This window comes from Paracoccidioides lutzii, assembly GCF_000150705.2.
Source record: "Paracoccidioides lutzii Pb01 unplaced genomic scaffold supercont2.5, whole genome shotgun sequence".
In the NCBI taxonomy this organism is placed as follows: Eukaryota; Fungi; Ascomycota; class Eurotiomycetes; order Onygenales; family Ajellomycetaceae; genus Paracoccidioides; species Paracoccidioides lutzii.
In genome coordinates, this window is record NW_015440951.1 from 257,636 (window position 1) to 281,697 (window position 24,062).

The following is a 24,062-nucleotide window of genomic DNA, read 5'->3' on the forward strand; positions in this document are numbered from 1 at the left end:
TAGCCTTGCGATAACATCATATCCTATACGCGATGTTAGCGAAAGACGTAGAGCTTAAAAGATATATGTATGTTGTCAACTCTGCTGTCCACCAGAAGAACAACTCATGGTGAGGCTAGAAAGGTATTGTTCTTCGAGGAGCGAATCATATTGTTCGTGCTGGACGTTTGTTTCGGTGGCTGAAGTATAATCATGCCTTGTAGGAAGATGGACATCGTCCAAACCTTGATTGGACATGCCACAGTACGGATATTCTAATGCGTGGAAAGGTGCTTCGCCAACGAATTTGTTCCAAGTGGATGGTGCATCTCCACCAACATTTAGCTGGGATAGATCTACGATAGCAATTCGGATTTCATTTCATCCTGAATTTGCCGGAGATAACTAACAGTTAAGTCATAGTTGTGAGCGCATATTGACCTCAAAGAGAACAACACGAAACATCGGGCGCTAATCTCAACAGTTGGGTTTAGTTTCAACTAGAGCGAGACACGCACTTTTGACATCCTGTTCAATATTGAAATGTTCACGGTCAAAAAGGGAGGGAAAAAGGGAGGAAAATGAGAAGAGAAGAAAAGAAAAGAAAAGAAAAAGAAAAAGAAGACGAGGAAGAAGTTTGTAGTTAGATCAAGCGGAATAGTCTTCTCGCCTCCTAGATTGTTGCAGCATCTAATTGGCTCTGTGCTGCGGCCCTACCGTTAAACCGCTTATTATTTCAAGTTTGAATTATGGTCTATGATTAGACAAAGCATTCTTAGAGGCCAGATAACGAATGCCATGTGCCCACCGCATAGCCCTGCAGGTTAGGGGTTTCATTTGTGGCATACATCTTGCCAAAACTCGGCCCGTCAATGCCGTCGGACAATGTCAAAGTTGGAATGCTTACACCACTTGTTTTCAGCAAGTCCCATGTATCAAAATCCACCAAATCTCAGCCCCCATGCATGAAGGGAGGTATTACTGTGACCCTGCAGATTGAAAGCAGCCTGTTAAAATTCGAGAAGAAAGGACAGGATGTTATTTTAGCGCCACAAAATTTATCCAGGTTTGGTGGGGAGATGAGAGAACTCAAGAGGAACAATGGTTGACTTTCGTTCGTTGCCACTCATATCATCCGTGTAACGTCTGTTTGTCAAGTAGTTCGTCAAGGGCGTTTCCAAGACTCCTAGGCACGGGTATGAGCAGAAGTGCTAAGAGTGTTCGTCCCCTGGTTATGTTGGCAATCATTTCAAATTCGAACTCTATTTCCGTGAGGAAATAAATAGTTACATGATTGCTTGTTGACGGAGTCATTAGTCAAGTGACGCGATCGTTTCGATTACAACAATGAACGACCTACCATGATGATTGGTATACGGATCTAACCATCAACCAACCACCACATCATGTGCAAAACTCAAAAAAAGGCATGCCCTCTCCCACGCCGCATCAGTTATCCGCTCACCAAACAAATTAGTCAAAAACCGGCCCCAGACTAACCAAACTAAACCTTAGGTCGCCCTCGGCCTCTATTTCCCTCTTCAAGAACTGCCAAGCACCAAGCTTTAGAGCATTCTCGCTCAAGACGTCCTCATCCTCATCCAACACCCCACGATCCAAAGGCCCCTTTCTCCGCCCATCCAACTCCCACAAATGCCCATCACTCCCCTTCACAAAGCATACAAAATGCAAATCGGTTTTGGTGTTCGCATCTGGTGCGGAAGTATCCCCTTTCTTCGCTGCATCAGCGTGAGCATTCTCCAACGCCTTGCTGGCATATAGTAAATCTGCCCTAGGTCCAGGCCTCAGTGGCTCCGCGTCCCGCAGCAACCTCTCTAGATCTGAGCCAGGGGTGATATGGTCCCTAGCAGGACCGTTGCTAACAGCGTGCAGGAGTCCGATCAGCCCGCAGGCATTTCGGATTGTTTGCTTGAACCAAGTTACGGGTTCGTTGGGGCCGGAGCCTCCATATGCGGGGATGTCTTTGTCTTCTGCTATGCGCCAGCTTTCGTATGCTGGAGTTACGGGGAAAACGAGGAGGATGGCGTGGGAGGGGCGGGGTACGAAGGCGATGACATCCGGGTCAATGATGCTGTAGACGTCAGTGAAGCCAATAGCATCTGAGACACCTAGTTGGTGGATGAGGTGCGACATAACTTCTGCATTGTTTTCTGCGGGATTGTTAATATATTTACTTGCTGCTAAAGGTAGCAGCATCACGCGGCTTCGGGTGTTTAAGGGGGTTAACAAGATGCTCACCGAGAGGAACAAAGGCCTTGGCTTTGGCGGGGACATCAGGACTGCCTGCCATAGTGAGATACTGGAGGTCACACAGAAAATATTACTGATTAAGGATATGTTCCCTCGCTTTGACAGGACACTGTTCAGTAATTTTAATAGTTGTTGTTATAAAGTTGGATATTTGATGTTGGAACGCGGTCATGCCTGCAAGCTTCTTTGCGGGGAACTTCCCAAGGTTTGACTCGGTTTGGCGCCTAATCTGCTTTAGGCTCTCTAGGGCTCAGCGTCGCATGTGATCAAGACACTTTTAACAGAAACATTGAACTAGATGGTCCTGCGGGCATTTACGGCTCTTTTATGATAAATAAAAGATGACTGCTTCGTTGCGTGGCATATCTGCCTGTTTAATTGGTGTAGTTAGACCCAATTAGATTAAAACCCCGAGAATGTATTTCGTCTTGTAAAACTCTTACTACTTCTAGTTATGATAAACATCCTCCTCCATTGAAACATGGTTCCCCGCAACTTTCATCCAGCTGTCTTAGGCTCTTCCCCTCTTTTCAAAGGCCCGAATACATTTGTCCATAATTCACTTTGCTCACCTATGAAATATGAGAGAGAAACGTCCGCCATACCAGCTTCAAGGCAGCCGTCCATAGTTTCTAACTGTGAGATCAGATTTTCGAGACCAAAAGCTTTGCCTGTAGATTGGGTAGTGCCTGCTTCTAGCATTATGTTGACTACATGGATATGGAGGTGGTAGTAAGTTGGTTGATCTAGACGGCAAAAAGTTAGTGAAGGCCTGTAGAAAGCAATATATGGAAAATCTGGTCAGTTCCGTATACATACAGTGGAGGTACAGCTTTAACTGGTCTCTTTCAAGATCAGGATACACTTTCACAACCCCATCTAGCACCTGCTCTCTCATGCGGCTCAACCATGGAATATGTTTTTTCTTCAGGTCCCGCAGACTCCAAATATCACGTCTCTCAACCAAACAAAGAAGTCGCAAGGTCCCCAGAGTCTTACGATCCCAGTTCAGATCGGGCAAAAGTAAAAAACCCTCCTCGGAATCAGACACTCGAAGTATCACATCCTCCTGCTCCTTGCGCCCTTCTACGATATTATGCACCCAGTTCAACCTGCCGTTCTCTCGCTTACTCTGCATGTAGGGACGCACATAGCTTGCATATATTTCAGGTGTTTCCGTCACCATGCGCAAATTCTGAGCGGAGTATTTCAAGATATGCTGCTCCGTGCAAGGCCAGATGAGATTCAATTTCAAGTCTGGAGGCGAGACGTGATTTTGCCCGGTTGACGCCAGGTACCACCGATATATATCGTTGGCGCCCAGATTGGTCACGTTAGTTAGCGCCCCAAGGAATGCTCTTATGGAGTCTGGGTCCGAAAGAAAAGCAGCCCTTTCTGCGATTAGGATACCAGGAGTGTTATCGATAGAGCCAAGGATGGATATGCGACGGTCGTTTTGATCTGCGCGGTTTGGAAGGGATGGTCAGTGTGATAGTAAAGCATAGGTGGAGAAACATAGAAAGATATATCAGCCCGCAAATGATATCAACAGTTCATTTAAGCCTGGGGGAATGAAGTCGAGAGAGTGCCAACCTTGATTGAGCAGTCTCTCGACTTTGAATTTCGGTATCAAACTCTCCGCCTCTTGTCCGTCAGCCATTGCGTTGGGAGACGTTGCATTCCGCCACAATTGCTTGTATTCAATTGGTAGGCTTCAGTGTCTGAAAGGACTTCCAAGGCTATATTTCGCTGCTGAGCGCGATGAAAAATTATATATTTCGTGTTTGCGGGGCAAAATGTAATAAGCCGAGACGTTCTTTTTACTTTTTACAGTTTCCAAGGTTTGACAGCAGCTGGACTAGTTAACTAGCACTGTCCGCGGATGACTAATTAATCACTACCTGCCTGCGTCACCTGTGTCGTTCTCCGATGAAAGCTCAGCAATTTTTGTTGTTATTTTCTTGCCGACAAATCCCAGTCTGACCGAGCCAGTGTCAGAACTGTCAGACCATTCCTGGCATGATCCGAAATCCTACGGGGCTTAGGATGCTATCATCCTGGCTTGGTTGGCAGAGGATCACTCGTAATTAATCCCCGCTTCTATGGAACCTGAACTTCCGCCCTGCTGGAAAGTGAATGTACTGCAACCGCCTTCGGGTTGATATTGGACCCGCCCGTCTGTTAAATGTGCTCTGATACAATGATATCCCCGTGGACCAATCATGATGGTCCCCTCGTGGATTATAATTAGACCATATCTTTGGAGCATGAACTCTCTGTGGTGCAACTCCTAAGGAGTCCGGTTTGAGAACCGTTCGCTCTAATTTCCCTCCTGATGGCTGTCGTTGGCATTCTCAGGGCGGTATGGCAACGATGTCTGTTTTTGTGATATTAATGTTCATTATTGCCGTTAATTTTGCTCCATTACTCTTGCGATTATTAATGGGTTTGATGGCACATATTGACGGCAAATTAGCTCTCTCATCCCCGCAAGACCACCTCCTTTCTCTTTAGCCTTGAAGGAGTTTGAGGCGCTGAAAATCATCCGCGCGCAAAAATCATACATCCACCGGGAAACTGCCATTAACTGCAATCATATTTTGCCCTTGATGTCCTTTCACATCGCCCGAAAACAGAAAAACACACCAGTCCGTGGATCACACATTACGACTCATTGTGACATATTTTCCTCTTGCAAATCCTCACTGTGACCTGCTGATTTGAGGATGTCATCTCCATTATCACCACCCCAACGCCAGCCAGCGTTGCCTACCACGTTCACTCCTCCGGGCTCCTGCTTATCAGACGTGTACCAATTTTTGACAACAGGAGTGGCAACAGTATCCGAGACTGAGTCGACTGATACGAGAACATTTTATGAACTTGGAGCCCGCTCTTCAGAGTGTTTTCCTCCCAGTGGATATCTGCCGTGGATAACTAATCAAGTCTCCTCGAGTGCCTATTACTCCCCCGGTGTGTGCCCTTCTGGGTATCTCATCTGTAGGAGCGACACAATTGCCGTTGGAACGTTGACAGAAACAAGGGCGACATGTTGTCCAAAGTAAGATGGCCTCTTTATTCTCATCCCAGACTATTTCGAGGTGTGTGGTTGCTGACTCTTTTCTTGCTTTGCGTAATATTCAGCGGCTACGCCTGCCAGAACCAGTCCAGTCTCTTGTGGTATCAGGACCATATGTGCACCTTGAGATCAGGAGATGGATCTCCCATGAGCTACACTGCAACTATAAGTGGAACAGTTACGACTCTGACCCAGACCAAACCCTGGGGCCTTAATGCATATGGTATTTCTATACGATGGATGAATACGGATCTTCCAACAGCTACAACAGCCCCTCCACCCAATCCAGCTCAACCTCCTGCTCAATCTTCTGGCTTGTCAAGCGGCGCAAAGGCGGGAATTGGAATCGGCGTAACTGTTACGGTACTCCTCCTCATCATCATAGGGTGGCTACTGCGTAACGCTCTTCAAAAGAGAAAGCAAAAGTCACAGAAGTCTGAAATTTCCGATTATGAAGCCGTCCCAATAAAAGCCATCCCACCGCCTCCAGAGCTGTTGGAACTCGATTCGGGACACCTGCACGAAATGGGTGCTTCCCAATAGCCTCTACTTTACCCCCTCTTGCGTCACCCGTTGTCGCTGTCGAGTAAAAATGTACAATAGTTATGACGTCTTGTCGATCATGTGAGAGACGAACGAGAGGCTTCATTTAACTCACCTTTTGTTGTTCTCCTCTATTTTACCCTTCTTTTCTTTTGATATATATTCTTCAGTTTCTTTTGAGGTTACCGGTTAATACTTGGAAAATTCGAGCGATCTAGTATGACGAGCGGCGCTATACACGCAAAATACCCATCCTGCTTCTTCCTCTTCTTGTTTCTTCGTAATCCTGTCGCAGAGCTTGGTGGAATGCGCGTGTCCACTACGTTTTTGACAATGTCTGCGAGAGATCCATCCAATGCACGTATACACAGTATATACTTTTATAATAATTAGATTTATACATAACTAGTCTGTTTTTCCTCTACGTCGTTTTCCGATATCTAGAGCGGAACACAGCAACTCTCACTGCATGGCAGATGCAGCATTGATTACCAACCACGCGAGGCTTCTGTGTGTGCCTTGCCCATAAGCTTATATATCCGTGCATTTCACCCATCAAGGTCCCAGAATATCTTCCAATGCAGATGCGACTTAAAAAACAGTCAACAAACAGGAAACCCAAACCACACCGACAATATAGAGCGAGGCATTTTCTCTGATGGCGACCTGATTCTGTGGATTCTATTCCGTAAACCATCGGGCGGCTACGCTTATTCATTTCACCCTCGGCAGCCGATTCCAGGAATTTTGGGTGAGGAGCCCAAAATGGCTGCTTTAAATTTATAAAATTGCTCGACTTGGCCCTCTCCTGGAGATAGCATATCGTGAACTAACGCCTACATGAAGAACAAGGGTTTTGATTTACCACAGAGGAACCTTCGGGTTTCAGTTTCCATGACCGTGTAGGTCGACTTCTGTCTGGCTGCAGCATCAAATCTCGCACTCCCACAACACAGATTGATTTGCAGTTCGATGCAGTTATTTGGTGACCGGAGTAGTTTGACTGGCAGTGACTAGTTAGTAACTAGAAATTATAAAGTCGTGCCATCAAAGCGTATCACTTCATATTTTTACAGTTCTTCAATCAGCTTCATCTTCTTCAGTCTTATCATTCAAGAGATACAGTGAAGGCATTGAAACTTCCAGCTTGGGGGGTGTAGATGGACTCAGTCTCCAATTGGGTAATATGTAGTTAACCACCTAGTTATCTGGGTGAGAGTCCAGAGTGAAAGAAGCAGATTTAACGAATTCAGATCCAGCAGGTCAATGGAATGTGGCCTCGACATCTTCCATTCTGCTCACTGGATTAGATTTATTTTATTCCTTCTCTGAACGTAGTCTTTTCATCGTTGTCGTATTCCTAAATTTATGCTTTTGGGGGCTTAGTTTGCTGGCGGGGGGGTAGTGAGACCGCCGTTGCTTTGCAGTATTTATTAATAGCCTTGGGCAAATCTCCACCAGGGCAGATACTCCACCTCTTAGCAGTATTGGGAGTTCCGGTTCTGAAGAAGTGATAAACGAATGTATTTGATATCGTTTCCCTATCTTTCAATTCTGATCACGTCTCCTTTCTTATCCCTCCTATCCTCTCCCCCCTCTCCCATTTACACAACTCTGATAAAAAAGAGATAGGGGAAGACGAGGAGATAGACAAAAGCATCGATATTCTTACATAGGAGAAAATTGGTATAGCGTGTAACCATTTTGTTACCGCATGAGAGTAAATTATAATAAGATCTTGAAAGGTAGTTAACGTATGTATATACAAATAGTAGCAGTAAGTAGCAGGAAGTATTAGGTCACCTTTGGCGAACAGCCGGGTACAGCGAAGCCGAATTTAGAAACAGAGTATTCTTGAAAAACTCTCAATAAGTCAGCCAGTTTCTGCTCATCGCAATCCTGAAGTCAACATATTCCCCCCCCCCCCCCCCCCCCCCCCACCTCCTAATTATTTGCTTCCTTTGACCTCCCTAAGTCAAGACACTTGGCGATATTGAAGAATATGTCGATGTTATTGTAGACGCCTAGATTTTGGAAAATATGTGTTAACATCCTAGTCAGATTGAGAAGTTTGCCTTTCCAACCACACTTCGCTCTATAGCCAAAAAAGCAAAGTGGGGAACAAAAAGGTCCAAAAGCAGATGATGGTGACATACCTCCAAACAACTCCTGACATGGCCCCATGGCAAATACAGGTACATCCGTCAAAGAATGCACACCCTGATCCTCTGAAACAGACAAAGTACCGTTAATCACAAACCCAGAAACGGCATCTTTATAATTAACATAGTAGTTATCTGATCCTTTCTCCAACTCCACAGCAGGTTTTCGGGGTCCATCCTTGTGCACCTGGTAGTTTTCCCTTCGATCCGGGTTCGCAGTCACACCCGCGAAAAGTGAATAACGAGGATCCCATTGCGCAGGGAAGTGGACACCCTCGCTATAATAAAACGACCTTTCTGTCTGTACGGTGTACTGAGACAGGCCCGACATATGGTACACACCAACAGCTTCGCGCTTTTCGCGGTCCGTCTTTTGGGCGTTAAGATATTTCGTGTCGACGGAGCCCATGACATCGAAGCCATGGCCGTGGTCAGCTGTGACGAGGATGAGAGTTTTTTCGAGCTGATTGAGAATGCGAAGCTTTTCAATAGTGGCACGCACGGTGTCGTCGAGCTCAAGCAATTCTCCAAGAGCGCGATCGTAGTCAAGAGAATGCATTTGCTTGTCAATGCTGGCGGCTTCGGACATGAGGAACCACCCGTCCTTGCAGCTGCGGTGGCTGAGGATATCGATGGCCTTAAGGGTCATTTCCTTGAGACCTGGTTGGTCCAGAGCATCCTTGTCGCTACCATCTGGATGGTTTTTCTGGTTCTTGAGGTTGTCTGGGTAGATATTTCGATCCAGCCATTTCGCCATGACACCGGTAGAGAATACACCTAATGCTTTGCGGTTGTTGGGGGCCTCAGCCAGCGCAGTGTTGTTCCAGCTAATGCTATACCCCTTTTCAGCAAAGAGATTATAGTAATTCTGGTTCTTGTGGGACTTCCTGGGGAGGAAGTTCTCAGCTCCGCCGCCAAACAGAACATCTGGACCATCCCATCCAGTCCAGGAGTAATTAGTCACCCCATGGTAGAAGGTATCAATCACATGCCCATATTGTCCCCGGTCCCGGGTATGCGAAGTCAGAGCAGCGGGTGTTGCATCAGCTAGGAAATAGTGAGTTTATTTATCACTGCCACTGGGAATAAAAAACACAACGAGTCGCAAAACAGACCTAAGAAAGCGGTAGAAACAATTCCAATGCCCGCATTGGGATAAACTCTATGGAATATTTCGGCAATGGTTTCGACTTTCGGATCATCAAAGACTGACTTCGACGAGTCCTTATATACACCTAGAGCATTGACGGTGGTTTTATGACCTGTGTAAAGAGAGGTGGCTGAATTGGCGGAATCGGTTATGAATGAATCCAAAGAATGGGTCATTTGATGGCCAAGCACAGGGAACTTGTCCAGTGCCATCTTGCTCTGATATTTACCGTTGACGGAACGATGAGCAATTAGACGGGCGGCCGTGATCATGTTAGTCGTCATGCCGTCACCAATAAATAAGATCACGTTTTTCGCTTTGCGGACTTCAGCCAGGTCTCTAACCAGCCACGTTCCTGTTGTCTTCTGGCCATCATAGTAGGTGAGGGTTACCTCGTACTCTCCAGGCTGATAAAGCGCAACACGTCGATAGGCCTTGGATGTGACTTTCACCAATGAAGGCTTTTTCTCGTCCCGTGCAAACAGATCTTTTCAATCATCGCATATATTAGAATGCATAAACTCCCAGCCTCAATTGCATTTCTTCAAGGGCAGTCAGCTAACCTTCGTACCAGGTGAAGTCCCATTTCTCAAGTTCAGGCTCCTTCACATTGAAGAAATCGGTTGCTTTCTGTGGTTTATTGTTGCGGCCCTTCTTGGTAATGGTGAAAGTAAAGTTGGGATCTGGCTCCCCATTTCGGGCTTCGGAACCATTGACAGGCGAATGGACCTCGAGACGAATATCAAAATATTGCCCAGCCAAGAAATCCGCCCTAGAAAATAAGTTAAATCCCGGGTTCTTATGCACCTTAACAAGTCTAGGTATTTTTTTTCGCCTGCGCGTACAATTATAATATAGAAAACAATGGCTCAACATACTGGTCTGGCGGGAAGATACAACCTAGCTTAGGACATCCTCCAAGCCGCTGGAAGGACTGAGCCAGACCCGCGGAAGCAAACAACGCAACACTAGCAAACCACGAAAACTTCATGGTTAAAGAGAACTGCGAGTGCTGCGATTCATGAATGAATGGACAGCTGGGAACGCCTGTTTAAGAAAAAGAGAAAAGGTGAAAAAGAAGAATTGGAAGAAAAGGTGCTGGGGTAGCTCCTTTTTTAAGTCTTTCTTCCATGGTTGTGATTGAGCCTTGAGGGTGACCTTGCGCTGTAGTTGTGTAACTGATGATCAACGACACCGAAAAACGAGCTGAAAAACAGCCAGTCGGCGGAAAACCAGATCGAGCTAATACCACGCTCTGAGAGCATCTTGGGCTGGCCCGGAATATTACCAACATAGGAACAGGAGAAGCATTGGAACAAGTGAATGGACATCCAAGGTCAGCTACACGTGCACTGTTAACATTCTAAGTAAAATGAACATCAGCTTTAGTGTAGATACATTGGTTGCAGGGGAAATTGGGGGTTGTGTTTTAGGTTGAACGGTTTCGCGATACGGTTCGCGATACCCGTCGCCCGGCGGTAGTAACCAACAACTAAAAACGAACCTTAACTATCGGCGCCGGAATACGCAAGTTTAATTGCTCGTCACGTTACTCTGCGTCCCTTATCATGTACTAACAGGTATTCACTAATACACAACCGCTAACGGCGGTTATCTTCAACTTTGGGAGCAGTGACTGGTGAGGTACTGCTGGCTGTTGATGTATCTTGGGCAGGGTGTCATTGCTATTTCTCGGCCCCTGCTCGGTGTAAATAAGGTTATCTGGGTTTGGAGCACACGTGCAGCGGATGCTACTTTGTTGTTCGTGGTTTGAGCTCAAGCTTGCTGGGTCAAGCCTGCTGGGTCTCCCCGACACTTTTAGTGGTCAGTGCCATGGATTTAGGTGCTCCGCCACAATGCGGGTTAAACGTAGCATAGTTGCAGTGATATTGCTCTTCGTTTATATTTGTTCATGGTTAACCATGTTTAGGACGAGGTCTTTTTCAGAAGTCCCGTTACGGGTCGCAACTTTCTATCCAGAGGTTGTCGACTGATGGTAACATTCCGCGAGAAGCGTGGGACTTGGATAGGCACATACTCCGTACATCTACCAAAAAAGGAGAGCTATCAACAAAAAGATGAAGTTTATTCTCATTAGCTAAAGGCGCGGATCTCAATTAGGATTTTGATTCGTCCTTCCCCCCGCTCGTTTCCTCTTGACGTTTTTGCGACTCATCTGATGGTGTTAGGTGCATCTGCGCCCCGCGTTCAAAGTTAGCAAATTGATCAAATACCTCCTTATGCCATAATGAAGTGAATTCCATTGACAAAAGTAGTTCGTGATGTACCTGTTTCTAGAATGACAGAGTCGAGTTCTTCCTTGCCATAAATGAATAAAGGCGGGGATGGGATGTGGAAAGGGAACACAATATGGGCTACCACAGGATATAAGAACTGAAGACTTACCGCCTCGGCAAATTGAATCCACTCACTGACGCCTTTCACAAAAGGGTCATCGGCCGCAGGCAACTTTTGGTGATTCCATACCACGAACTCAGAAAATGTACCTTCCTTCTCGAGTATCGTCGTCACTGGTTCATCATCATCATCATCTTCTTCTTCTTCTTCCTCCTCCACATTCCCATCTTCATTGAAATTGCCCCGTGTACGGTCATGGTTATTATCCCGGTTGATTCCTGATTTTGATGTTTGTGATTCGAGAATCCGATCTGTTTGACTCGCAAGCACCCCTGATTATTTCCCCCAAAGATTTTTGGACGAGTTAGACTAATTGTTTCACAACTGTTTCAAAGCGATTGCTTCTCAAGGCTGTCTGTTTTGAGGATGTTTGCCCTTTGCCTTGTAAAACTGGCATTATTTCCCACTGCATTGAGATATAGGAGGAAGAATACCTTGATATCCCTCCGGAATAGCAACTCTTCTGCCTCTGAGTTTTCTGCCGCGAAAGTATGCAGTTGCAGCGACTGGATGTGATAAACGTCAGCGTTTTGCTACAACTTTTAGAAGTGGGCATTGTAAGGAAATACAGTAGTAGACTTAAAAAACACAGAGAGGCACATGCAACAAAACGTATTATTTTGAAAGCCAGTATACCCATCCCATGGATGAGGAATATCCTGAGTTCTGACGACGTAGCCTGCGATTTGCAAACCCTAACCACCACCCACTGGAATAGCGTAAAGCATGGCGAATGGAGTACTGTGTAGGAGGTTTAAAAACAAGCAAAATGAACGAGAAGCAAAGATACAAAGATTTCAACAAAAGAGCGTACTCCAATCTTACCGGGGTTGTTGCTGTCGAATACCGGATCCCAATATCTCGTGGATATCTCGACAGGTCCGTCATGATGGATCCGGCACGGGAGGATGTTTGGAGTAATTGACGGGCACTCTCGATCTAAATCAGAGCTCCTTTTAGGTGGTCGTAATGCAAACATTTTGAGATCTTCCAGCTTCGTCGGTGATTTTTGGGGGCGGGTGGGAAAGAGTAGAAAAAGCCCAAGGGATGCTTTCTGCACCGCCTTGCCGCTCCAAAATTCGATAGTCGTACACGCCAATTCAACAAACAGGATTAAAAAAAGAATATAAGCTTGAACTAAAATGGTTTTCAATATATAGATGTTGGGAGAATAGGTTTCTTCTCTCCTTTGCTGCTTTTAATCAATATTCGTTCTCCGCGACGCGTTGTATGCGTGTAACTAGGTAACTAACATAGCTAACTAGTTAACATAATCTGACAATCAACCTTTTGATCACGACACCTATTTGATCAATCTTTCATTCCAGCCCTCCCAGGTCAGTAAATTATTCCATATGGCAATCACCCTCAGCAGAGAAGCTTCTAATCAAGAAGCTAAACTTTTATTAGCTATTAAAGCCATAAAATGAATCAAATTTCAACTCTTAGAGCTGCTGCTAAGTCATTTCGCGTCCCATACTCTTTGCTATATTATAGACTATACGGAGGCATTACGCGTTCAAATTCTCAACTTAAAAATCGAAAGCTGACCTCTACAGAAGAAGAATCTCTAGTTCAATGAATAATATTCATGGGTGAGAGAGGACAGCCCTGAATCATGATCATACAAGATATGGCCAATCTAATACTTTCAACGTGAGAATCTGCTGCTACAACAACTGTGGGAGGAAGATGAGTGGAAAGATTTATCAAACGGCACTCTGAACTGAAGACTAGATTCTCACGCAAGTATAACTACGAGCGAGCTTTATGCGAGGATTTAAAGCTCTTACGCGAATGGTTTATATTGGTGGATAATACTATAAAGAAGTATGAATTGTGCCGGAGGATACGTACAACTTTGATGAGATTGGCTTTCTTATAGGAGTTATTACAACGAACGGCCTGGGTAATTACTAGAGCTATAAAAAAAAAAAAAAAAAAAAAAAAAAAAAAAAAAAAAGAGGGGAAGCCATCTCTTATACAGCCAGAAAATAGAAAATGAGCTACTGTGATTGAGGCAGTCAATGCTACAGGCTGGAGTCTACCTCCTATGATCATACTGAAGGGTGAGCTTCCTCAATCCTCATGATACGAGCAACTGCCAGCGGATTGGACAAATTGGTCTCAGCGAGAAGGGTTGGACTACAGTTGAGCTTGGCTTAATATGACTGCGAGTTATTCAACAGACATCCTGAGGCTCGTACAGCTGGCAGATATAGACTGCTGATTATGAATGGACATAGCAGTCTTGCTACAACTGGATTTGACAAGTTCTCTCTGGATCATCATATCATAGCTCTTTATATGCCTCCTCATACTTCTCTCATCTACTGCAGCCACCAGATGTGAGCTGTTTTTCACCACTAAAGAGAGTGTATGGCAGGAAGATTGAGCAGAGCATGAGATTGGAGATCAATCATATTGACATGGATGAATTCCTAATCAGCTACGCAGCATATGAAGGATACTACTATAAGAAATGGATTCAAAGCCACGGGCTTGATTCCATTCAATCCAGATGAGGTTCTTACTCAGCTACATACTCAATTCCATACTCCTGCCCCGCCAGGATCAGCTCATGAATACCACGGATTCCAATCCTTCTGGACCCCCAAGACCCCCCGCAATGTGACCCAATTGGAACGGCAGAGCAATAAAATTAAACGTCACACAATTATTTTTTCTAATCCCACAAATCAAACTCTTGATCAGCTAGTTAAAGGATGTCAGCTGGCCATTCATAAGATTGCTCTTTTAACGGAGGAAGTCAAGCAGCTGAGAACTGCCAACAGTAAACAGAAACGAAAGAGAGAGAAGGCACGTACGTATATAGCTGAGGAAGAGATTATGATTGTTCAGGCTCAGGAGCCTAATCAGCCCGCTGAGGGGAGAATTGAGGGTTCAAATCTGAGAACTAAAAAAGCGAGCACCACCACGCTGTAGTAAATGTGGCAGTATGAAACACAAAGCTCCTAGCTGCTCACAGACATAAGGATAAGTTCTATATAATTTCTATATATAATTCCTAGTAGTTGTTGCTTGATTTGAAAATTTGTCAATATGGCGGGGGTTGATCAAATAGGTGTCGTGATCAAAAAGATGTCGGATTACGTTAGCTAACTAACAATTCTGACTGCATTATATGAGATAACTACCATCCTGAAGCTCGCAAGATGCGAATAAAATGCATGGTCTTCAATAAATTGGATATATGTTGCTGGAATCAAAAATATCAAGCTCAAATACGCATCACTGCATACGACTTGGTGGGTATTTAAACATTATCACGGTGCCCAACACAAATAACCTTGGAACTCCGTCCTCTATAAAAACCTTGAAATTACTCCTCTATAACAACACCTATTTCTTTCCCTTCTTTTTCTTCTTCTTCTTCCCCTTTATCTGTTTCCTCCCATTACTTTCCTCTCCATGATTCTCTTTATCTATGGGTGCACGTATCGGTGGCCATTTCTTCGCGTGCTCCCTCTCAAATGCCTCCTTATCCCGTCGGAATAAAAGCATAGTTGCCCGCGCGTCCTCTATACTCGAATGAGCGGCTCCTTGTATATCCAACCCTAACAGCTCAGAAGCTAGTATCTTCAAACGTGGTGAACCTCCGCCAGCAAGTTTACGATACGGAGGATGTTTACTGGTATCCCGTATATCTCGGTTTGGATGACTAAGGAGCAGCGCCTTTAAATCGTTCCGGATCGCATGGCCTATCAAAATGCAACCGTCTAGGATTTTCGCAACGTCCTTTTGTACCTCTTCTAGTTCTCTAGCTTCCGCCATATGCTTCGGTGACACCCCGCTCACATGTGTCCGCCAGTCCGTCACCGTTTCCTTCGGCCGAACGAATGAATCGTAGACTTGTTCGCCGTTATAGTTGACGATACTCACGCGGCCTAATGCTGAGTCGCGATCTGGATTGGGACCTACGCCCACCATTTCGCAGTCGATTGCAACGTATTTTCCTACTGTAGCACTATGGGAGCTGTTAGATTGTAGGGAGACATGGAAAGTAACTGTAGAACTAGGTGTTGCAGAAACTAACGTAGGAGATAATCCTTCATTAATCCTTGCTTCACCAGCAGGTTGCAATTTTTCCTGTACTATGGAAGTTGTAGATCCATTCCGCTGCGAAATAGCCGCTATGGAATGTGTGTCCGTTTCCTCCACTGCAGCAGCTGTCGATATGATTGACCCCATTTTTCGTCTCTTGAACGTTTTTTTGGCCTTTATGCCTTTGCTCTCTGGCACCGAGGATGGCAGAAGCGATGTTCGCTTCCTTTTTACTCCATCCTTGCCGACCGGAGCACTTGTTTTGCGCTCTTGGGTGGTAGAGGGGCTGTCTTTTTTCAGGGTTGCTTGAAGTTTTCGCCAATTGCTTGAGAGATTTTTCAGGTCCATTCCAATGGAAATAATGTTACCTGTGCATTCCAGAACTGATAAGAGAAAAATTAGTAGAGATTTGTTCCTTAATTTAAGGTATCGCACAATGAAATGTTTGCTGGAGCGGGTTCGATGCGGAGAATATAATTATTGAAATCCGCGCTTATGACGTGATGCAAACAAGGCAAACAAAGGCACAAGCCACTACAGAAACAATAATAAAGCTTTTCCATGCGCTCACAGCTGTACGAGTGCTCCGTGCAATGTTTCTTGATTGTTGCCGAAGAATAGAAAAGAAAAATGTATAGGGAATCACATTAATTTGCTAGAATTCATACTATGTTGTGTTCAGTCAAAACACCAATTTACCTATTCATTCAGGGTTTAATTTTGAAATCTTTGTAGGTCCACTTCTCCGTATATTCCCTCTTCGCCTTCTTCGGCTGCGTGATTGGATTCCTGGCTTCAAGTTTGCCTTGAACTATGAGATTCCTGAACCTATCCCCGAGAAGATTGCCTTCAGGTTTCAGCAAACGAAGAGAGTCCTGCAGTTCGTCCGGAAGGACGAGCTCTAGAGGCTTTTCGGGAACCCTACGAAGAACAAATTTCAAATTAGTAAAGTCTATGCGCGGATAGTGGCACAGGGTGGCTTACGGGATTTTCCCAAAGGGTCGCTTCCGAAGAATTCGGTCATCTCCTTCGGCCGACGACTCGTCGTCGGCCTTTTGCAATTGCTTCTTGGCTTCTTCTTTCGCCTTCACTGCCTCAGCTATTGCTTTAATTTGAGCAGCTTGCTCTTCTCGCTTCTTTATCTGTGCCTCCCACTTTGCCTTCCTCTCAACTTCTTTTCTTCTTTTTATCTTATTTCGCTGAGCCCTGGTTTTCCTTTCCCGTGGCTTTTTCTTCAACCATTCAGGAGTTTCATATTCACTCTCAAAACCCTCCCAAGCACTCTCATCATCCGATCGGGCCTCTTCGCTCTCATTTTTTGCAGCTTCGATCCGCGCTAGTCTTTCTTGTTCTGCTTTCTCCTCTTTCAGGCGCTTCTTCTCAGCTTCAACTTCTTTTTGGCCCTCCTCGGTTAGAAGTCGGTCCCAGTCTTCAAATGTCGGGTTATAACTTATTCCAGCATCGGGTTTCTGCACTGACGGCACCGGTTTTCCGTTCGCTGCTAATGAAAGTGGTGGAAGCTTCGTAGTAGGAGGTGCGACAATAGGCTTTGGTTTCTCTAGGAAATTGAACTTAGTTTCTTCTGTAGGCCCAGAAGTGGGTTCTTCGGCCCAGGGATCATGTGTTATCCTATTATCAATGTCCTGCTCTAATGGGTTCGCAGCTTTCGCAACCTGCTTCAACCGCATCCACTCCTGATGAGTAACCCAATCGCTTTTGGTCCGCTTGCTTCTCGGTTCAATTATTCCATCAGTAACTTTAGAGCTCCCGCGCTTGCGGCCACCGACTGCTGGAATTGCGGATCTTCGGGCAAGTATCTCATCACATTTAAGGGCTTTGATACATTTCACTTTTCGTTGAATCTCATCTGAACCTTTCGAATCTATAATAAAAAGGTCGTCGGACGGCAATTCGGCAATGACACCACTGTAGTAAGAAAGAAAACCTCAGTAATACATTCTAAACACCAAATAAAACTACGATAAACATAATCTTACCCTTCGATTTCTTCTTCCCGGACTCGTTGGAGGCACGCATCGACTTCAGTAACATCCACATGTTTTCTCCATGCTTTTTTTCCCTTTCGAGAAGGCTGTTTATACTGATGTGGTGCCCCTATTGCTATCACCATTTTGCCAGCATATAACCCGTATCGCTCACTCGTAACTGGTGGTACTGAGCGGCCGATAATTTTCGAAATAACGTTGCGAATTGTCTGAAAATTTGGGTTTCGGTCGTTTGACTGATTGGCTGGCGGCAAAAGCGCCAAATTAATGCGGCTACCGCGCTTAAATTCTTATGTGTCTTGATATTAACTCCTTAGACAACTTTCACCACCAATTAAATGGCAACCAACCGCAAGTCAAGCCATCCACAACACAATCAAGATGCCTGTTGTCAAAGGTGGAGTCTGGTAAGTGTCTATATTCATTGCCTTGCCTCACCTACTTACGTTATATTTACTTACTAAACCTTTTTTCAGGACGAATATTGAGGATGAGATCGTGAAGGTAGCTGTATCCAAATATGGCCTGAACCAGTGGGCGCGAGTATCTTCTCTTCTTGCCAGGAAGACGCCGAAACAATGCAAAGCACGGTGGGCAGAATGGCTGGATCCCGCTATCCGTAAGATCGAGTGGTCTCGAGAGGAAGATGAAAAGCTGCTACATCTGGCCAAGTTGATGCCCACGCAATGGCGAACGATCGCACCTATTGTTGGAAGGACAGCAACCCAATGCTTAGAGCGTTATCAAAAGTTATTAGACGATGCAGAGGCTCGTGAATCCGATGAGCTGGGCCTGGGCGGACCTGCTGGGGGTGAAACAGCGGCCCCAAGTGCCGATGACGTTAGAAGACTACGGTACGTCATCGCCTGGTTTACATCTATCCTACCACCACTAACACATCTTGTATAGACCAGGTGAACTGGACCCCGACCCCGAATCCAAACCGGCTCGCCCCGATACCATCGACCTTGATGAGGACGAAAAGGAGATGCTCAGTGAGGCGCGTGCCCGTCTGGCGAACACACAAGGAAAGAAGGCAAAGAGGAAAGCCCGGGAACGTCAACTGGAAGAGTCGCGCCGCCTTGCGGTTCTACAAAAGCGCCGTGAGTTGAAAAATGCAGGTATTAACATTAAGGTCGTCACCCGCAAAAAAGGCCAAATGGATTACAACGCGGATATCCCCTTCGAGAAAAAAGCTGCGCCAGGTTTCTACAATACTTTGGAAGAGGAAGCCAGAAATGAACGGCAACGAGAGTTGTTTGATCCTAGGAAACAACAAGTTGCTAGTAAACGGAAAGGCGATCAAGACGAAGACGCCGAAAGGAAGAGAAGGAAGAATGACAAAAGCGGCAATTCTGCCTTCGCAGCAGCGGCAAAAGCTGGTCGGATGCAGAAACTCCGAGAAGCAGAACAGAGTAGTAAGCGGCGCGCCCTAGTGCTCCCTGCTCCTCAGGTCAGTGAAACTGAACTTGAGGAGATCGTGAAGATGGGTATGGCTGGAGAGCGAGCTAGTAAAATGGCCGGAGAAGAGGAAAATGATGGCACGCGAGGGTTAGTCGGCAACTATTCCACAATTGTTGGTGGAACTCCCATTCGGACCCCCAAGGCACCGGTCGAAGAAGATCGTATCGCCAACGAAATCCGCAACATCAAGGCCTTGACAGAAACACAATCGTCTTTGCTGGGTGGAGAAAATACGCCGTTGCATGAAGGTGGTGGATCTACTGGGTTTGAAGGAATTGCTCCTCGAAAACATACACTTGTTACGCCGAATCCCATGGCGACTCCATTCCGACAAGCTGGTACTAACGGGATAGGCGCCACCCCTATGCGCACGCCAATGATACCAGGAGCTACTCCACTACGTACACCTAGAGACAATTTTGCTATCAATGCAGATGCAATGGGATCTCTTGTCGGTAGCACACCCAAAGAAATGAGGGTTCGTGAAGACTTTTTGCGGAGACAACTACGCAGTCAACTTGAAAGCCTTCCAGCGCCGAAGGAGATGGAGTGGGAACTGGAGGAAATGCCAACAGAACAAGCGGAACCGACTAGCACGGTGGAACTTTCTGAAGAAGACGCAGCAGAACGGGATAGGAGAAATAAAGCTACAACTGAAAAGGCAGCTGAAGCAGAATTTAAACGACAAACTCAGGTGTATCAACGAGGGCTGCCGCGACCTAGGGTGATCGACTTGGACGTTTTGATTGAAAAATTCAAAGACGCTACAGATCCCATTCTAGACATGATCACTCAAGAGATGGCCACTCTTATCGCCCATGATGCACGTAAATTTCCCTTACCAGGTGCCAAAATCCAAGGGAAAGCTCCAAAACTGGCCCCCATTTCTGATACACAGCTCGCCAAAGCGCGTGCAGCAATTACCGATGAAATAGCTTCCTTTGACCTCAAGCAGGATTGGCAAGACAGTTTCGCGACATCATGGACATCTTTCCGTGAACCCTCTAGCCTCCCAGGGCTTTCTCTTTACGCAAATAACGATGACCATGAGATGCAAGAACAGCAGATGATGGCTGCTTTCGAAAACGTGCAGGCCTCACTTCTTGCCACTGCAGAGGAGGGAAACAAACTAGAAAAGAAGATTGCGCTTCACAACGGCGGATACCAAGCTCGGGCAAAAACGCTTAGGACGAAGATTGTTGAAGCTAGTGAGGCTCTTGAAAAGGCCAGATTCGAGTTGGACGCCTTCAGAACGCTTCAGCTTGCAGAGGAATCTGGCATTGGCCGGAGACTCGAGGGTCTCCGCGATGAAGTTACGTTCATCACTCGTCGGGAGCGAGAGGCGCAGGAACTGTACATGTCGCGAAAGGAAGAACTGGAGTCTCTGCAGAGCAACGCAGTGAATGGGTGGCATTAGTGGGAGGCATGGTTATTGTGATGGGTTCATTGTCAAGGGGTTCGATCAGTATGCCAGTTTTATTTCATTTCTATTTCCATTTCTGGGGGTAGGGGAAGTCTTGTATTGATATCATGTCCTAACACAGCGTTGATAGTTGATAGTTGGTTGTCCTATTCCTTTGGTTGTTTTAACTTCTCTTTTCCATGGACTTAAAATTACGCATTATTATCATTTTGAGGAAATTCAGAATCTCCAGCAGCCTTGAATTCAGCTAGTTTAACACGTCTGTCAAGAGGCTTATATTCAGTATATATATATGCATGTATATGTATATATATTCTAACATTAGTGGAAGCAAAAGCCATCGTTTTAAGGTTGCCTGGCGCTGGAGTCAGGTGAGTTTCGGGAAGTAGTTAACTCTCTCGGTGGGTGGCGTTAAGCAGCGTCATCACTTCATTCGCCCATTCTAAGCCCAGGACCGCCAAAATCTTCAACACCCTCAACTTCGCCCGCGTACTCGAAGAGCTACAGAGAGCCATCAACATCATCCATCAGTATCTCCACCACAACGCCCGTTTCCATCCAAAGGAACACCATATCCCGTAGAAAATAGCGCGGGGAAAATATGGGTGTGAGTGATGCCTCGCAAGAGGCCCCAGGCACCCCAGATCCTGTGGAAAAGGGTTTTGCCACACTCAACACCATCAGGTATGCCCAAAAAGTCGATCTATATAATTTCCACCACGGTAGGAATCATTCTGAACATATAGATGTACTGATTTCGCCCGTTTTTAGGATCGGTATGAAGGCGTTTGTCGAAAAGGTTAGACGTGTTATTTTTTTTTTGTTCCTTGGCCCTGCCCACCCATGCACGCACGCATCACGTGACACAGAAATATCCGGGCTTGTAACTATTCTAGGACAAAGGAGATTAACGATAGATGAATATAGGATGGGGAGCATCGGAAAGCAGAGATTTTGTCGATGAGGCAGCGGAAGGGGGGGTCGAGCTTTTAGTATGCGGACCTTATTTCGATGTTAATTCTTCCCTCTCCAAGTTGAAGCGTCGCATGCTAATCATTTCCCTAGCGTTCATTATGTCGATTTCAATAAGCGTCTTGATGGTATGTTAGAAAATATCTAGCTATTCTAACATTGACATGTCGTTCAGGAGTGGTGTATTGTGCTGATGACCTATTCATCTAGAATGGATACCGGCATCCAGGATTGACCTTACCCAGGAAGTCGAATGGCCACAGCCAGACAAACCAGAGAAGAAAAAGGTTACTGGTGCAGCTGCTCCAAAGGCACAGCCGAAGAACTCCCAAAAACGGGCGCGAGCAAATAGTCGCGAGGTTTCAACAGCGCCTGAGCTTCTTGCTGGTAAGAATCTTAATATCAGCAAGGCATCCCGCCCCTCCAAAGCAGGCGGGAAAGAGAATAGTGATGACGTAATGCCTTCGAACCTCTCGCTGCTGGGCAGCGAAGCTGTTTCGTCGGTTAATACTCCAAGGGCAGACGGGGAGCCTGAAGATGTTGAAATGGTCGATGCCGTTGATGCAGAGGCAAAACAAACTATAAAACAGGAAGAGGAAAAGATCGCCGGAGATCTCACCCGAGGAGAAGAGATCGAAAAGCTGCGAACACATGGAAGCATGACGCAGAATCCAACTGAGATACATCGCGTGCGAAACTTGACTCATATTCAAATGGGCAAATACGAGATTGAACCGTGGTACTTTTCACCCTATCCAGCACACTTCACCGATGCGGACATGGTGTATATCGATGAGTTTTGCCTTAGCTATTTCGACCAAAAGCGCTCCTTTGAAAGACACCGTTCCAAATGCACCCTTGTTCACCCTCCAGGCAATGAAATCTACCGTGATGATAATGTCTCATTCTTCGAAGTCGACGGACGCCGCCAGCGGACCTGGTGCCGGAATCTGTGTCTGCTAAGCAAGCTATTCCTGGACCACAAAACTCTCTACTACGACGTGGACCCGTTCCTCTTCTACTGCATGACCACAAGAGACGAGCATGGCTGCCATTTAGTCGGATACTTCTCCAAAGAGAAAGAATCTGCAGAAGGCTATAATGTCGCTTGCATTCTCACATTACCTCAGTACCAGCGTCGAGGCTTCGGTCGACTTCTCATCGCTTTCAGCTACGAGCTCAGCAAACGAGAAAGCAAGCTGGGTTCCCCCGAAAAACCACTCAGCGACCTGGGGCTCCTGGGATATCGGCAATATTGGAGGGAAACCCTTGTAGATATTCTCATGGAGCCGGGTCGGGAGTCCATTAGCGAGAGCGAACTTGCAAATCTTAGCGCGATGACTGAGAAAGATGTCCACGAGACGCTAGTAGTGCTAAATCTCTTGCGATACAATGTACGAAATGCTTTATCCATCCTTTAACCCCAGCCTAAAGTCCCTTGAAGGAAGTGACATATGTTGTCAGCCTTCCAGAATGGCATTTTAAATACTAATCATTTCTACAGAAGGGAAACTGGGTCATCGTGCTCACAGACGCGGTTATCGAGCAACATAGAAAGCGCCTGGAGAAAGAGAAATTCAAGGGCGCTCGCAAAATCGATCCTGCCAGGTTACAATGGAAACCTCCCGTTTTTACTGCGTCAAGCCGGACGTGGAATTGGTAGATTTTTTATTATTTTATACGCCTTTTTTTTTTAAAAAAATTCTTTTCCTTTACTAACTCTTGTGCCCCTGGGGCTCTCTACTTCGGTATACATGCCCAAGGGCTCCCCTCCCCAATGCCCTCACGCCTTTCCACAATTCGTTGGTTTTCTTTTTCTTTTTTTCTTTTTCTTTTCCTTTTGTTTTAGCATGATCTATGTTTTAATCCCTTTTGGTATGAGCGAGCGAGGCGTACGTGTAGTTTATATGGTTGTTCATTGATGTGTTCTCGTTCTCTTTCCGCTTTGTTTTAGCCATGGCGTTTTCTATGGAGGTTTGAGTGGCGGATATGTTTTTCTAACAGCAGGCGGTGGTTTGGTATTTATGGCGCTGGTATCTTTTTCCTATCCCCGTACAGGTAGAATTACAATGCTGCGAATTGCTACCTGGAAATTATTTGTAGTTCCTTTTATTTTAACACCTGAAGCCACGGCTGTTCTGCTATTGTTAAACTCCTTAATAACTTCGTGGGAAATATGAAACCAGAACAAAGCGGGAAAAAAAAGCCATTTTAAACTAAGGAGTAAGTTGGCCTTGAGTTTTGTCCGGGTAGAAGAGAACGTGCTTCCCCACAGGATGAAACTTGTAGCTACGGATAATCGTCAGGTATAGTTACTTCCTTCAGTTCCATGGACAGATTGGATAACGCCACTTAAACTGTGCATGGAATATAAAGACTTACACACCTATATCATGAGCTGCAGTCCCAACTAGCAGTTGGATCTTTGAAAATAGATGTAGATTACCGATTAGTTAGCGGAAGGGAACCCCAGTCTTAACTGCAATCCGTCTCATTGAGCGCTCAAATCATTAAATCACAGAACGTAGCT

At 45.7% G+C, this 24,062-nt stretch overlaps 9 protein-coding genes across 9 annotated transcripts; 3 read left to right on the top strand and 6 right to left on the bottom strand.

The window, feature by feature from the left end:
* Positions 1-1,452: 1,452 nt before the first annotated feature.
* PAAG_02254 (ubiquitin carboxyl-terminal hydrolase) lies at positions 1,453-2,290 on the bottom strand (the record flags this gene model as incomplete). The annotated part of the gene is made up of 2 exons (XM_002795502.2): positions 1,453-2,150; positions 2,239-2,290. 2 exons carry the CDS (start codon positions 2,288-2,290, stop codon positions 1,453-1,455), a joined length of 750 nt encoding a protein of 249 aa, XP_002795548.1.
* A 458-nt stretch (positions 2,291-2,748) lies between these two features.
* On the bottom strand, positions 2,749-3,910 carry PAAG_02255 (mRNA decapping hydrolase; the record flags this gene model as incomplete). The annotated part of the gene is made up of 3 exons (XM_002795503.1): positions 2,749-2,996; positions 3,070-3,711; positions 3,844-3,910. The coding sequence occupies 3 exons, from the start codon at positions 3,908-3,910 to the stop codon at positions 2,749-2,751; spliced, it is 957 nt and encodes a 318-aa protein (XP_002795549.1).
* Positions 3,911-4,976: 1,066 nt separating this feature from the next.
* Positions 4,977-5,872, top strand: PAAG_02256 (hypothetical protein; the record flags this gene model as incomplete). The annotated part of the gene is made up of 2 exons (XM_002795504.2): positions 4,977-5,311; positions 5,395-5,872. 2 exons carry the CDS (start codon positions 4,977-4,979, stop codon positions 5,870-5,872), a joined length of 813 nt encoding a protein of 270 aa, XP_002795550.2.
* Positions 5,873-7,816: 1,944 nt separating this feature from the next.
* PAAG_02257 (streptomycin-6-phosphate phosphatase) lies at positions 7,817-10,175 on the bottom strand (the record flags this gene model as incomplete). Its single annotated transcript, XM_002795505.2, has 5 exons — positions 7,817-7,896; positions 8,029-9,081; positions 9,150-9,671; positions 9,748-9,956; positions 10,063-10,175. 5 exons carry the CDS (start codon positions 10,173-10,175, stop codon positions 7,817-7,819), a joined length of 1,977 nt encoding a protein of 658 aa, XP_002795551.1.
* Positions 10,176-11,301: 1,126 nt separating this feature from the next.
* On the bottom strand, positions 11,302-12,581 carry PAAG_02258 (hypothetical protein; the record flags this gene model as incomplete). Its single annotated transcript, XM_015844583.1, has 4 exons — positions 11,302-11,478; positions 11,591-11,874; positions 12,037-12,108; positions 12,428-12,581. 4 exons carry the CDS (start codon positions 12,579-12,581, stop codon positions 11,302-11,304), a joined length of 687 nt encoding a protein of 228 aa, XP_015701631.1.
* A 2,384-nt stretch (positions 12,582-14,965) lies between these two features.
* PAAG_02260 (RNA exonuclease) lies at positions 14,966-16,015 on the bottom strand (the record flags this gene model as incomplete). The annotated part of the gene is made up of 2 exons (XM_015844584.1): positions 14,966-15,590; positions 15,660-16,015. The coding sequence occupies 2 exons, from the start codon at positions 16,013-16,015 to the stop codon at positions 14,966-14,968; spliced, it is 981 nt and encodes a 326-aa protein (XP_015701632.1).
* Positions 16,016-16,374: 359 nt separating this feature from the next.
* Positions 16,375-17,798, bottom strand: PAAG_02261 (60S ribosome subunit biogenesis protein NOP53; the record flags this gene model as incomplete). Its single annotated transcript, XM_002795509.1, has 3 exons — positions 16,375-16,588; positions 16,652-17,593; positions 17,665-17,798. The coding sequence occupies 3 exons, from the start codon at positions 17,796-17,798 to the stop codon at positions 16,375-16,377; spliced, it is 1,290 nt and encodes a 429-aa protein (XP_002795555.1).
* A 256-nt stretch (positions 17,799-18,054) lies between these two features.
* Positions 18,055-20,554, top strand: PAAG_02262 (pre-mRNA-splicing factor cef1; the record flags this gene model as incomplete). The annotated part of the gene is made up of 3 exons (XM_002795510.2): positions 18,055-18,080; positions 18,150-18,527; positions 18,583-20,554. The coding sequence occupies 3 exons, from the start codon at positions 18,055-18,057 to the stop codon at positions 20,552-20,554; spliced, it is 2,376 nt and encodes a 791-aa protein (XP_002795556.1).
* A 607-nt stretch (positions 20,555-21,161) lies between these two features.
* On the top strand, positions 21,162-23,195 carry PAAG_02263 (histone acetyltransferase ESA1; the record flags this gene model as incomplete). The annotated part of the gene is made up of 6 exons (XM_002795511.1): positions 21,162-21,244; positions 21,332-21,359; positions 21,488-21,552; positions 21,626-21,660; positions 21,743-22,926; positions 23,037-23,195. 6 exons carry the CDS (start codon positions 21,162-21,164, stop codon positions 23,193-23,195), a joined length of 1,554 nt encoding a protein of 517 aa, XP_002795557.1.
* Positions 23,196-24,062: the final 867 nt, after the last annotated feature.